This window comes from Nelumbo nucifera, chromosome 7 (genome assembly GCF_055504915.1).
Source record: "Nelumbo nucifera cultivar China Antique chromosome 7, China Antique-T2T, whole genome shotgun sequence".
Lineage (NCBI taxonomy): Eukaryota > Viridiplantae > Streptophyta > Magnoliopsida > Proteales > Nelumbonaceae > Nelumbo > Nelumbo nucifera.
The window spans coordinates 1,331,111-1,346,901 of NC_142655.1; the positions used below are offsets into that span (position 1 = coordinate 1,331,111).

Here is a 15,791-nt window from a genome sequence, read left to right on the forward strand (position 1 = left end):
GCAAGGAGTGCTTAGCTGATCCGAACTCTTTTATTTAGTGGTTTTAGCATAGCACTATGACAATATTGTAGCGAATGTGGTTTTTGATATATTGGGAGTTTTTTGGATTTGTTTGCCTTACAATTACAAACAATGCGGGACCAATATGAGGTATATCCAAGTCTAACCTATTCGAAGAAACTGTTCGTTCGATAACGGCAAAGTGGTTGAACTGAATATGACCAAAAAACTAGTTGAACTAAATGACTTGTTAAAAAATAATAAAATACTAGCAGTGATTCGTGTGATGCATGGGCTAATTCTAAAGGCACTTTTTATGGGAGATAAAAATCAAGTTATAGTAATTCACCAAAATCTAAAACTTATTTATACATTTTATGGTTCATTGCATATGAAATAATAAAAAATAATTTTCTTTTAAGCATTAGGCTTTAAACTTAATTATATATATATATATATATTATGAAAAATATATTTTTTATCAATAACCACAGATTTCATTAAATGGTATTAAACTTACAAAGAATAGGAGCTAAGGTATCTTAACTCCCCAAAGTTGGGAATGCACCCAAACTGATAAAAACACAATTACAACTGAGCCTAGAACCCAGAAACCCTATTAACCCCTTGCCTAGCTAATCCATCAGCAAAGGAGTTGGTGTTTCTCTTTACCCAAGTACACTGAACTTCCATATCATTGATCAGACATTTGAATTTTCTCTTTTCATTACTGTAGCTCCACATCTTATAGGTGTCTTCTTTTAATCAGTCCACTACAATCACGAAATCTCTCTCTATAATCAATTTATTGACGTTAAGGTCTTTGACCCTTTGTACCCCTTCCAAAGCTGCTAACACCTCAGCCTTCAAAGAGTTCCCCACTCCAATTGGATCAGATAACATAGCTATTACATTACTTTTCTCATCTCTTAGTATACCCCCCCAATACCCGAAGGCCCTGGATTCCCTATGCTACTGCCATCAAAATTTAGTTTGATAAAACCAAGAGGTGGAGGGTTCCATGTGAGATTCAAGGTCTTCTTGCTTGAGACTGCACTGGCAATTTCTTTCCATTTTCTTAACATATCATCTGTTGAAAAATCAGTGAACTCATCCATTGTCTTCAGCCAATGTATCACCCTTATATGAATCACTTCTAGCATAGTTTCCAAACCTCTCTCATTTTCTAAAAAGATCATTGAATTTCTTTCTTCCCATATTGTCCAACAAGCAACAACTCTTCACACATCTCACTTGATTCATGATCTTTTTGTTGAACAATCAAGAGAGGAAGAGGAAAACAAGCTTTGCACATTAGTTGGGGAGATCCACCTGCACCCAAACAAAGAAGTAAACCATTCCCAAATATTTTTTTCCAAAACATGGGATATTAATAAGCAATAAACAGACTCACCAGCAGCTTTGCAAAGAACACACCAGTGTGAAGATAAATAGGTATTGGGTATTTTTCTTTGAAGTAAATCACCTGTGTTAACTCTCTCCAAGAAAGCTTCCCAACAGAAACTCCCAACCCTCGGAGGTATAAGTTGACACCACACTTCATTGATAGGGAATGACAAGCCAATAGGAATTTTTGGTTGTATTAGGGCCTTAAAGAAGGAAGCACAAGTAAAGGATCCGGAGGGAGACATAGTCCAAATCTTACAATATGTTTTTGTAGGCTCCAAGAAAATCCCATCAAGGATGGACAAGCGAGTTGAGCTACTATCCAATTCTGTATCCTTGAGTGCTCTTCTCAAGCCCAAGTTTCAACCAAACCTAGAATTTGAATTTGAGGGAACAACGAATGTGGCAATTGGTTCATTTTTTAAAGTGGAGATTGCAAAAAGAGACAAAAATTGGTCTTTCAAAGGAGACTCCCCAATTCATACATGTTTCCAAAACTTGATGAGGTTACCCGAGTGTAAATCATACCTAATCCAAAGAGAAAATAGAGGCAAAATAGCTTGGATTGATTTCCAAGGTGATGCTCTTGTAACCATAGCTAGAATCCTAGAGTACCAACTATTTCCTACAAGCCCACGAATACTATAAATTATCTTAGCCCACAATTTTTCCTTATCCAATGAAAATCTCCACGGCCATTTCCCTAGTAAAGCCAAGTTCCTCTTCCTTAGGTTCCCAATGCCTAGCCCTCCATCTTGCTTACTCCTACACACCATCTCCCATGTAACTCTATGCTCATTTTTCTCCCCCTCTGGCTCCCACAGGAAATCTCTCATTAGCTTTTCCAATTTGCTAGCCACCTTACAAGCACCTTAAAAACTGAAAGGTAATAACTGGGCAAGTTAGTTAGAGTATACCTAATTGAGGTGATTCTTCTTCCAAGAGATAGATATTTTTTATTCCAAGATGCAAGTCTCTTTTCAAACCTCTCCACTACTGAAATTCAAAAACTTCATTTTTGAGGATTATCTCTTAGGGGAAGACCAAGATAAATTAAAGGCCATTTTGACACTTTACTATCCAAAATGTTTGCACACGCAAGGATCTCACTTTCCCCCATATTCACACCTACAACACAACTTTTATCAAAGTTTACTTTCATATTCGACATTTGCTCAAAGAGTTGTACTGTAAGTTTCAAATGCCTAATCCAATTCATGTCCCCTCCCTCACAGAAGAGAATCGTATCATCTGCAAACTACAAATGTGTGAGTGGTATGTTCTCCTTGCAAACTCTCCACCCCTTGATTAGACTTCTAGAGTCTACCCTAGAGATCAATCTCCCTAAGACTTCAACAACCAAAGTGAATAAGAAAGAAAGGAGAAAGGGGGTCTCCTTGTCTTATTCCCCTCAAGGCTGAAAAGAAGTCCACCACCGTTCCATTCACCAAAATATAGTAGAAAGTCCTAATACACCCCAAAACTCACCTGCACCATTTATCTCCAAACCCAAAGTTGGTCATTACCTCTAACATAAAGGACCTGTCTACCAAATCATAAGCATTTTCCAAATCTAGCTTACAAACCACACCCTTTTTCCTTGACTTCTTGAAGTCCTCCACACTCTCATTTGCTATAAGTATTTGATCGATTATTTGCCCTTTTCTCACAAAAGCTCATTGGTTATTTGAAATAATGGTATTGAGCACCTGTCTAATCCTAAGGGACAAAACCTTCACAATGATCTTATACAGACTATTAACTAAACTGATTGGTCTATAATCCCTTGGATGTATTGCTTCTCTCTTCTTGGGAACCAAGGCAACGAATGTGGAATTCAAACCCGGATTAATCCACTCATCTTCTGTGGAACTCATCAAAGACCAGCATTAAATCCTCTTTCAAAATCTCCCAACAGTTCTAATAAAATGCCATCGTAAAACCATATAGACCTGGAGCCTTTGACCTATCCATGGAAAACACTGCCTCATTTACTTATTTTACCTCAAATTTTCTCTCCAACCATTCTCTATCTTCTAAGCTTAGGTTAGACCATTCTATACCCTCAATTCACACCCTATTACTTAAGGGTTTTCTATAAATAGATCTGATTTGCAAACGCCTTAGCAATCTCACATTGATTAGATAGAGTGATCCCCTCCACTTACAAATTTGAGATATTCTTCCACTTGCCAAAACATGAATGAATTTAGTATTCCTATCCCCCTCCTTCAACCATTTAAACCTTGACTTTTGTTTCCGATTAATTTCTTCTTTGAATAGGTCATCCTCCAATTGTTTTCGCAATTTCCATCTTTGTTATTTGTCCTCCTGTGTAATACAACCCCTCTCCTTCTTCACATCCAAATCTTCTAGTTAGATGATCACAACTTGCTTTCTTTTTTCTAACCTCCCAAATTTTAAATCATTCAATTCCTTAATTTTACCCTTCAAGAATTGTAGATTCTTATGGAACCTCATCCTATTCCATTTTACTATAGGATCACTCTCTATCCACCTATCCTTGATTTTATTAATAAAACCCGGGTGGTGTAGCCACCTATTTTCAAATATGAACGGGGCATGCCCTGTATTTTCCAACTCTTCCTCACCAATCATAATAGGCCAATGGTCTGAAGTTACCCTTGGAAGTGCTTTAGAAGTCAAACTACCCAAATGTTCCTCCCAATCCACTGAAAAAAGAAATCTATCCAGCTTAGAGCAGATGGGATTCACTTGTAGGTTGGACCATGTATAGTTACTACGCGCCAACGGAATCTCTTTGAGTTCAAGAACCTCCACAAATTGATTAAATTTTCTCATACTTTTAGTCACCCTCTGTTTAGGATTATTTGTTTCTTCTGAAAACCTAATAACATTGAAATCACCTCCTAAACACCAAGGTCCATCCCACAATCCCCTTATATCCCCCAACTTTTCCCATAGATTCCTCCTCTTTCTCTCTCTATAATCATTGGGCCTGTAAACATTTGTCAACACCCATTTAAAACCATCATCCACTTGCTTAAATTTCAATGAAACTAAAAATTGGCTTATCAACTCCTCCATTGCTATGCAAACCTCATTCTTCCATAATGTTGTTATACCCCCTATAGACCTCCAAGAAGGTGAGGTAACATAACTGACCCCCTAGTTCTCCAAATGCTCCTAGCCCACCTACCATCAAAATCTACTCTCTTAGACTCCTGTAGCATAACTATATCTGGGTTTATCTTTTTAATTGCCTCTTTAATTACTACCCTCTTTCTAGCACTTCCCAACCCTTTAACATTCCAACTGACAATTTTCATTTTGTTCTCTTATCATTTCCCCCCCCTTAATTCCAGTAAATCATTACTTAACCCCCTTCCTTCTTTCCCCTTTGACACTTGCATTCTTGTCTGCTCCAATATCCCTCATCAATCTTTCAGAACAATCTTGAGATCATTTGGATTCCTTCTCTCCCCTCCTTTTGCAGAACAATCTTGAGATCATTTGGATCTTTCAAGTTACACCCAAGTTTCCCCACAAAGGCTGCCACAGAATCCTCACTATTCACCTCCTATACATTTTGCTTATTGGATCATTCTTCCTTATTTGTCTCCTCCAATATCCCTCATCAATCTTCTTCTATATGTTATTTTCCTCAAACTCATCCAATAACCTCTTAAAAATTTCCCAAAGTCTTGCATTTCTTTCCAATACCTCCTCTTCCCCTTCACCTTTCTCAATAGCCTCTCCACTTCTACTATTCTCTTTTTGTTCCCTCTTCTACAACACGGGTTTCATCCTCTGGAATGGGAATGGGATCTGGTACAACAGACAAAGAACAATCATTAGTAACATAAAACAAATGAGTATAGATACTTGAGTTTTGCTGATTCCATGTGGGATTATAGGGATTCATAAAAGAGTCTTTCATTCCCTATTTTGGATTGTGGATGTTTTCTGTTTTCTCGGCTTGGTTCTGAACTGATAGCTTTCCCTTCACTTGTACAACACAAAGATTACTCCCTTCACCCTTCTGTTTACCCCTTACTGAAGTAATTCTATTTTGCTGCTGAGAAGCCTTAGAAACTTCCTTACAAATAACTTTCCTAGCATTCTGGTTTAGCAATGGAACTTCTGGTTGTGAACGAAAATTTCCCTCTCCATGCATTTGTCTGTACTCAGCTACGTTGGCCTCCTCTTCTCTATCAGATTGAGCCTTCATGCCAACATGAAATTCGTTTTCTGCCTCTCCAGATTTAACATGGCTTCCACTTCTTCTAACTGCAAGTTCCTTTCCCCTACACTTCCTAGGCCCGTCGAATCTTGAAGACTCTTATTCTCCTACAACCTCCTCCATACTTCAGGCCACCCAATTTGTGCGAGAAGCCCTTTGCAAAGGGTGCCTTAAACCAGATCGGTCCTTCGTGATTGAATGAAATCAACCCCAGCTATTTTCAATGGAGAAGAAGATAGACAGAAGGTTCTGTCTACAGTCATTAGGGCTGTTCACGGGTCGGTTTATTGAGGTTTTTCCAATCGACCCGACCTGGTCGGGTTACCCGAGATGGAAACCAAAACCGACCCAGTGTTAAGCAAAACCGACCTAGTCGGTTTGAGTCGATTTGGGTCGGTTTTGGCTCTAAGTTCATCCATGCCCCCCATGGCCACCTAGTTTTCTGGAAATATATTTAAAACTAAAATATGTATTTTAGAAATATATATATATATATATATATATATATATATATATATATATATATATATATATATATATATATATATATATATACAAACAAAAATATACATACAAATATATTGGAATATATATTTTCTAGAAATATATATCTGACATATTTCATAATATATATTTTTTAGATATAGATATTGGAATATATATTTTCAGATATTTCAGTTTTTAGTTAAGTAGGAACTAAGTCTGTTCGGTTCGGGTCGGTTTCGGTTTTCACACAAGAAAACCAAAACCGACCCAAACCATCGGTTTATGAATTTGTACAACCCAAAACTGACCAATGCTGATGAAAACCCGGCCGACTCGGGTTGGATCGGTCCAGGTTGATTGGTTTAGTCGGGTTGGGCCTTCTTATGAACAACCCTAACAGTCATATGTTTCTTCCCCCGACCCACGTGATCACTTAAGAAATCACGTGGGTTGGTCTTCACACCAAGTAGTGAACCGCGCCTATTCCTGGTTGGTTTAGAGCCAACGGTTTGCGGTTTACACTTGATCGACCCACCACCACTCTTGGCCACGTTAGCTTAGGAAGCCCGAGCCTCTTTCGCTCCTAATAATTCAAACTTTTTTGAAATCTTTGCCTTAAATATATTGCTTAACTCTTGGTTTTCGTTTGCTGACTTTTCAGCTTCCCATTAAGACTTTTCTACTCGCCACTATTCCTTGCCACCGATTGTAAGCCGCGTGTATACCAGCCCGCCACATCAGCATCTTCAACCTTGGTTCTTCTTCCCCAAAGATTCGCTTCCACTTCCGAAATCAACCAGACACGATACCAGAAACCTTCAGAAAACACTTCAACAGATCTAGGCAGCAATTCTGGTTTCACCCCTGCAATCTTCACCTCAACAGCGTAGAAATCTTGAAGATTAATCTCCTCCACAACTCCTCCCATCAACCTCACTATTTTCTCCAGGTTCTGCTCGTTCCAAAGATGAAACGGAAGACCAAACAATTTAAGCGTGAAGCTTCCAGTGGTGTGTTCCATCTCATTACAAAGTGGCTTCCAATTTTGGAGCTGAAGCAAGCCCTGTTCAGATTCGAACGTAGTGAAGTCCCACTCTCCCTCACCTACATCGATGATTGCCTTCCTATTAGAGAAAGGCTTCAAGGCTATATCAAATTTTGTTCCTAGATTGCACACCACCGTATCTAGTAGTTTTCTCCAATCCTTCACTTCTTTATTATTTGTTAACACCATTCTCATCTCCCAAATACTTTTCTCCGCCTCAATCAAGAGTCTTTTAACCTCTATCGAACTAGCAATTGCTTCTTCGCAAAGAGGCGAGCTCTATTTTGTAGTTTCTTGCACTTCATCACTTCCGTCGACTACCAGTTGGTTCGAAAGATTATGTTCATGAGACTCCTTTTTGTTTGCATTTTGTACCTTGTTCAAGCCACTATCAACATGTAAAAGGTATTGTTGTAATTTGTCTGCAACAGCCAGCCATCCCTGAACCTCCTTCCCTTCCGGAATACATACCATCTGTCTCCTATTGTCAAAAAAACTCAGTGATATCAATGAACCATCCTCTCTCATTTCTTCTCAGCTCCACTTCAAATCTCTTCCTGTGTACTTCTAAAAAATTCCTCCAACCTTCTTTCTTGATAGAGTAGGTTACTCCATCAATAAATCCTTTCAACCACAACACAACTGCATCAGTTAGGATTACTGTCGCCCTCCTATCTTCTCTGATTTTCAAAAGGTTCCTACCTCTAGCCCTTCCCAGATCAAACAAGATTCTTTTGGTCTCAACCTTCAACTTAGTTTTCCACATGTTCACCTTCTAGAAAGCTCCTTCACTTCGACCTCTCTCCATAGTTGCTGCCATTTCTATCTCCAACAAGTATCCTCATTTCTTATTATCTCCTCCAGGTTTCCGGATCAGATCTTTAGCCCCATAACACAAATCCTGTTGTCATAAAGTTTCTGTTTTCATGTTGGTTAAAGGAGAGATGAAGTGGATTTGGAGTAATCCTTGGAAACCAGCCCAGTTTGCATTCATACTTTGTCAGATTGACAAGCACGAGAATGCCGTTTCAAGTCTTATATTATGAAAAACATTTCAATTAAGTATTTAGCATGAAATCAATATCTAAGTTGAAAAATAAATAATTTTGAAATAACCAAAATAACTAAAGGATCACATTAGGTGCTTTCCTCCTACACCGAACATTGAAAAATGAGTGTAAAGACAATTGAATTACGGATTCGACTATGATAACAGAAGTACACAATATTGGAAAATCTTATGGCCAAACAACCCATAACATAAAAGAAGCGACAAATCAGGTCCAGGTGGTATTCGTCAAAATTCAAGGGGATGTATCATAGATTTTCCCTAGAGTTAAAAGGACATTAACAATTAGTAGGGAGAATGGATGTAAAATGTAAATGTAGGAGATAATTGGAGCACCCTTTAGTGGTAATAATAATTGCCAGTTTCACATTAGCCTCTCAGGTTTCATAGTTTGAAGAAAAATGTACGAGGAAATATGTTTGTAAGTAGAGATTTTATGAGACTTTAAGACAGGAGATAAAGAATACTTGATTTAAAAGTTCTAGTAAATTGTTTTTTTTTTTTTTCATGTGTGAACGGGGGAAGGGGAGACTCCGTGTGAGGCCCGTGGCGAAAGACCCTTGAATGGATTCTGATGAGGGCGATTTGGCCCAGATCGCGCACCATCGGATTCAATGGTATACTAATCATTAAGGCTATATTTGGTTTGATAAAAAACCAAATTGAAGAGTGCAAAAAAAAAAGGCTGTAATTCAGTAATGGCTTTAGTTTGTATGATCCTACTAGGTAGCCTATCTTCCCAATGGATGGTTAAAACAGGGTGCAATTTGGGCTGAATTAGTTTGGGAACTTGTCAAATTTCAACAGGTTAACCCTAATATGAATGGAAAAATTCCTGATTAGTACCCTGTACTTTGGGTTTAGTGCCACTTTAGATCATGAACTTTAAAATGCGATAATTCAATATCTGAATTTTCAGGACATGTCAACCCAGTACCTGTTGTTAACCAGCCCATTAATTATCCATTAAGTGCCATTTAAAAAGACACAAATGCCCTTTATGTGTCATCCAAACATTGATAAAAATGAACAATCTCAAATCCTTGCATTGTGATTAGGTTTATTGGTGATCAAATTCATTCTGCTCCACACATTTTTGTGGAGGTAGTGTTGCATTCAGCTCATTTTGAGGTATTAGATTGTAAGTCCACGATGCAAGATTGTGAAGTTAGTTTTTATTATTTTGGCTCCATTTGGAAGGAGTACATATACAAATATGTACTGTGCAAATACATACAAAATAATACAGAATACAAGGTTTTGCACTCTACATATTTGTATTTGTACTCCTTCCAAACTGAGCCTTTAGTATTTAAAATTTTTGAAATTAAAAGAGAGAGAGAGAGAGAGAGAGCTTCAAATTTCAGATTTCAGATTTTTTTTTATCCAGTCTTGCAATCTACATGCCTATGAAAACCTTAACCCATATGATGATTGCAAGTCAAGTCAGGTAAAGTCCAATTCGGGTCAACCTTAACCCATATGATGATTTACGATATATTAAGAATATAAGGCAAGGTTCAAAGTATTGACATGTATCGGCCGATACGTATCATTTCGGGAGCTCCACGGTACACCCCTACAGAGGGTGTATCAGGGTTTTGACCAATTCAGGGGGTGGAGGAGCCTTAAACCAGCCCCCTTGAACCGGTTTTGATAAAACAAATAACAAAAAGTAAAAAAAATAATAATACTGATATAGCCCGATACGCCCCTACCGATGTATTGAGCATATCGATATTTTGAACTTTGGTATAAGATACTTACAGTACAGTATACTTTTTTTTCTTTAAAATACATGTAAATAGATACATGCATTAATAATGATATATGCATAATTGTATACATATATACATACATATACAAGTATACATACATGTATGCATACATACATATTAGTGTAAGAACACATGTTATGCATATGTGCAAGTAAATAATAATTAATAACTATATAATATATATGATATCTTGGATTTAATTTTTATGACCTGCACCAAAACCAAAATAAAACAAGTATTTACTTTATATAATATAAATATATCTATTTGTATAATATATATACACATGGATTTAAAGACTAAGACATGCCAGGTTTGGGTTGGTTCAGAATGCCCAAAAGTCTTAATGGGTGGTAATCCTAACCTGAATGTCAACTTCAGATGACCCAATCTTGTTTTTTAGGTTGGGTATAGGCTAACCGGGCCCAAGTTACACCCCTAACCTGGCATGTATTGTATATGTTTGCAGCCGCTACTTCAAATTTTTGAGATGGCCTATTTGAGAATATGTGATTAGAGCACAAAGATTTTTTTTTTTGAGTTGATTGACAATTGATAGGTAGAAATGAAAGAAGCACAAGGAGAAGGGTGCTAATCCTACTTTCATAATTTTATTACTAAATAGCGATAAAGTAGGGGCAGATGAGTTAAACACTGTGCCTATGAGTTTAATTTCTAGCCCATACACATAAAGTGATTGCATTGTTGCGTAAAGAGGTAAGACCTATTCAAATGAGATTAGTGAAAAGAAGGCAAATTTTAGATGGGGTTTTATGCTAGAGGAATAGTGTTTTATGCTTAACTTGTAAAAAAGATTTGGAGAAGGCTTATTGCCATGTTAGAGTGGGGACTTTTAGAATATTTTCATGTGTTATCGGTATCCCTTTTGGTTTTGCCGTTTTTGGTGAGTGGATCATCAAAGGAGTTCTACCAATAAAATGCGTTTCACACCCTTCCAACATATAAGTGGGACCCACTATAAAAGTGCTACTTGCCATGTATGAGATGTGTGGTGTCAGATCATGTTGGGAGGGTGTTGGAACTTATCTAATTGGCAGCTGATTCGGACTCTCATCAAAGGGTTTCTTCCAAGCATCTAGAAGAATAAGACAACCAAATCCTCTTTCCTCGCTTTTTGTCCTAGTGGTGGAGGTTCTTGGTGCAACACTGCTAAAAGCTAACAAGTGCATAGCCTATCCATCACACATTAACAATATATTGATGATACATTAATGTTTACTAAAGCTTGAGTAAACCAAGCCTTGAATCTTAGGGTCCGTTTGGTTCATAGTTGGAATCGGAAACAGAATCGGAATCAAAATCAAAGTCAAAATCTTCCAGAATCGGAATCAGAATGGTCCATTCCCATAGTTTGTTTGGTTCAGACAGGAATGGGAATGGGAATTAAAATCAGCAGGAATGGGATTCCATTCCCAAGGGAGGGGCAGGGAATGACCATTCCCTCAAATGAGGGAATGCCATTCCAGCAGGAATGGGAATGGGATTCCGATTCCGCCCAACTAAACAGTTGGAATCGGAATAGCTCATTCCGATTCCGATTCCGATTCCGGACTTCTATTCCTGCAAACCAAACGAACCCTTGGTTTATGTTTGGTTTTATAGAAAATGTATAAGAGATCAATTGAAAGTTGAGGGAATGCTCTTAACAATGTTTGTTAATCCCTTATTTTCCTCAATTTTTTTTGTTTCTCTCTTATTTCTGTCAAACCAAACACAACTTTAGAGTCATCTTAAAAAAATGAAGGCCACTGGTTGAAGCTTCTTTGAGCACTGGCATCTTTGTTTTGTTTAATAGCAAGTGATTAAACCTTATTGTTCAGTTAAACCATCCAACTGAAATTATAATAGTAAAGAAGTATTTATGGACCATAAAACATTGTACATATTATTTAAACTCTGGTAGGTTGTACATCTAGGGGCCATTGAATGAGTGCTCATTTAATTTTGATTTTTATGTTTAGGTTCACCCAAAAAAAGTCCAAATTAATGCATCAACTTCCAGTGAAGTTCAAAATCTTTTAAAAATTTCCAGATTGAAACGTCTCATTTTAGGGATTTTCACCACATGTAAGATCAAAATTTAACGAGTGTATGCTATAGGTATGAGTTCTTTTTTTTTTTTTTTTTTAATGGATCTGCTAGTAACAAACAATGCTAGGTAGATCAGAGGTTTATGTCACCTGCCTGCAACACTTGAACAAGGTGTATATATACAAATTAATTTTTGCAAACTCTTGGTGTGGTGGATAGGTGGTAGAAACCTACAACATGCCTAGCATTATTTGTTACTAGCAGATTCAGACTCCTCAAAACAATGCTTTGCTGATATGGCAGTTGTTTTGTTTTAGAAAACAAAATCACACATTGGCGAACATCCCCTTGATTTGTAAATCTTGGAAACACTGAAAAATCTTGAGCATGGGACCGTTTGAAGCAAAGTTTGTTGATAGGCATCAAATTCTACATGCTTTTGATGTGTCCCAAAATGGGCCTAAAATATTTGTAAAAACCTCTGATACTTGGCAGACGAAAAGTCATTCTCACGAGACCGGATCTGCTACCAACATATCTTCCAGCATGTATTTCATCTCAACAGTATGATCCCACCAATGACAACATTACAAGTACAAAACATGTTTGAGATTTGCAGCCATAAATCATGTTGAAAGCTGTATTGATAGCATTTTGTTGGTAGCAGATGCTGAGTTATTTGGGAAGAACATCTACAGAGCTGCAGATGGATATCCACAGAAAAAAATAGTGGAATACCTGGTGCTATATGACATTAATATGGACAAAGTGCTTTATATATATTAGCCGGATCAGATATCCAATTAGCAGAAAGCCCCTTTGCTTGCAGTTTCCATAACAGCCCACAGGCTGGCAGAATAAAAATACCATTTGCTAGTTTTTCTACTTACAAGCTATCATTTTTTTCTCCCTAGTAAAGTATCAATGGTATGGCCATCACATCATTGATAATTCTTGTTAGGGAATCCTACACGCCATCTCCAATTGTGATGTTTCTATTTGCAAAAAGTCTACATATGGTTGTTTCATTCTCAAAGCAACAAGACTGGGCCTTCCTGTGGGTCACAGACTCACAGCTCATAAATCTCAACTGGTTTAATAATTTGTCCAATCAAATGATCAATCCCTTTCTGATAGCCTATAAGGTATCTGGAATGCTATAAATTAAAGGCTCAAAGAATGGCTACTTAGATAAATAAGATTGAAAGAAAAAAGAAAAAACAAGTTGGGTGTTCTAACTTCTAAATCAATCCAAGTATACAGTGGCAAGAACCAAAAGGCAAAAGAATTTGCTAGTTGTTACTGAGTGTGCTAGAGAAGGATCCGGCACCAGCAGCTGGTTCAAAGTGTTTTCAGTTTCAATCAATCCCCATCCTCGGAATGGGGAAACAGGATACATGTAGCTGATCCCATATAGTTGGAACAAGGCTTAGATGAAGATGATGATGAATCAATTACCATCTTCAAAATGGGGAAACAGGATACATGTAGCTGATCCCATATAGTTGGAACAAGGCTTAGATGAGGATGATGATGAATCAATACCCATCTTACCACCATTAATGCACACCTAATATAATTATTTAAACATGTGATATCTGTCTAATTCCCATTATATAGCATTTCATACGATACGTATTGATACTTTGAACCATGTCGACAGGTTCCTGTTTGGGAGTGCCCAACCCAATTGTTAATCAGGTTTCCTTAAAAGAGGAAAGCAGGGTTGGGTTTAGATTGTTATCAGACCTTCTCAGCCAAGTAGAAAAAGCAAACCACAGCCCAATTTGGACCAAGTTAGGATTAGCCAATCCAATGCCTAAGAATTAAGACTATATCTCAGCTGGTCCTGGAGTGGATTGGATCAAGAACTGAAACTCCCAAGTAAGTATACATGATGAGACCTCTTGATAAAATATCAGTTGATCATTCTGAAATTTGGCAAGTAGTATTCTATCTGGAACCAAGACTTGGACTAGATTAGGTCATTCTCAACTCACTAGTGGGTCTTGAGTCATGAACATCCCAATCATTTTTCTACATTTTACCAAATCCTGCCTGAAATAGTGAAATTTGTCAGAGTGCTTTGAATGGTAAACCCAATATTTAACTTGCATCCTGCAAATAAATATATTATCTGTAACGTGGCTAACTAGAAGTGGTATGACATAAAGTTCAATGAACATAGAAAGGCCACTTCAATCAGAATTGATGAAGGAAACATACTTCCTTTGAGTATCCATACATGCATCCTACCATATCACTATGTACAAATGTGAAGATCCTATCTGGATCTGTTACAATTAACATAGAAAAGAAACACTATTACTGTAATATCAGGATGGATGGATGATGCCCATGAACTGTGGCTCCTTAAAGGCCATCATAGTAACCTCCAAAGGATATGTGAGCTCTGGCCAATGGAACACCTCTAACTGCATAAAGTGCGTGATTCAATCTACTTGCATTACTGACCACTTGTTTGATGCTCTGCAACCCAAATTTGAGAATTGTTAGTTCTCAGATTTGCTTAGGTGGGAAAGATGTCAAAGAATTCAGCAGTGACAAATACTTTCTGAAAAAGAGTTACAATTCGATCAGATACAAACAGTGATGATTGTTTTCAGATAACCAAACCTTGTCATCGGTGTAGATCTGAAATCTGAACTTCTGGTTCTGGTGATGGTGTTTGTACCTCTGCTGGCTTCCAAAGATGAAAATGCAAATAGTGGCAGCAGTTACACCTATAGAGCAAAGAGCACCGATTCCAGTTAGTCTCCACTTCCAAATGCAAAGACCACCGGCACTATCTTCCCAATTGTTGTCGTTTTTGATCTCCGGATCCAAGAAATTGTCCTTCTTCTCTTTCTCTTCCTCAGTTACCACTTTACCAGAAGCCTTATGCTCTGTTGACTCCCCTTCGCAGGCCTCTTCCTTCTCAAACTGAGTCGAGCCAACCTCAGTTTGAAGCCTGCTTCCTTTGGTGCTGGACTTTGGTGAGTCCAATTTCATGTCGACGAATTCATGCTCCTTCATTTTCTTGAAGAAGACTTGAGAGACGGTGTCTTGATCTGCTGTCTTGGGTCCCAAGATTGGAGCTTTGATCTTCTCTGACACTGCTGCAGGTATGATACTGAACTCTACAACTGGAATATCCAGAATTTCTTTGACGAATTCATGATTTTGGTTATTTCCTATCGGTGGCTCCAATTTGATTGGGACTGGAACGAGCTGATTCACACCCTTTGAATCACTGGATTTCTTGGAGGACTCAAACATATGGCGAGGAGGGGGAGATGGGCATATGAAATAATTCATGTCCAGCACACCCTTGGGATCAAAACCTGCTGTCTCCTTTGAAAGCACTCTCCTGCCACCATCCTCATGGTGGTGAAGGTCAAGAAACCCATCATCTGAGAGGACTTCCCACTCATCCAAGCTCATCTCACTTGAGGACTTCTCCATGATGGAGGGGGTGAAAGATGAGCAAAGATGGACTGAAATATGAGTTGGGTTTGAAAAGTAGTGTTGAATTATTGAACCAAGAAGGTGGCTTTCATGGACTGCTGTGTTTTCTGGTGGAATTTCTCCAAGAGCAGCCTACCCATTATGTCTTCTTGCTATTGGAGTAAGGGTTGAATGACCAAGGAAGCAGTTTGGGAGCTTTATCTTTGGAATTAGCGACAAAAGGGGTACGGCCCAACCGGACCCATCATAAGGTGAAAGATC

The 15,791-nt window shown here is 38.0% G+C and overlaps 1 protein-coding gene across 1 annotated transcript; it reads right to left on the bottom strand.

Moving 5' to 3' along the window:
• Positions 1-14,167: 14,167 nt before the first annotated feature.
• On the bottom strand, positions 14,168-15,698 carry LOC104597667 (uncharacterized). Its single transcript, XM_010259353.3, has 2 exons — positions 14,700-15,698; positions 14,168-14,552 (listed from the first exon to the last, which is right to left on the bottom strand). The coding sequence occupies exons 1-2, from the start codon at positions 15,525-15,527 to the stop codon at positions 14,436-14,438; spliced, it is 945 nt and encodes a 314-aa protein (XP_010257655.1). The 5' UTR covers positions 15,528-15,698; the 3' UTR covers positions 14,168-14,435.
• Positions 15,699-15,791: the final 93 nt, after the last annotated feature.

What these genes read in the sequence shown, in the direction of transcription:
- LOC104597667 (XM_010259353.3), bottom strand. Translation starts at nt 15,527, where the DNA reads ATGGAGAAGTCCTCAAGTGAGATGAGCTTGGATGAGTGGGAAGTCCTC. An exon ending in AGATCTACACCGATGACAAG is followed by an intron (nt 14,553 to 14,699) that starts GTTTGGTTATCT and finishes TTTGGGTTGCAG; the next exon opens with AGCATCAAACAAGTGGTCAG.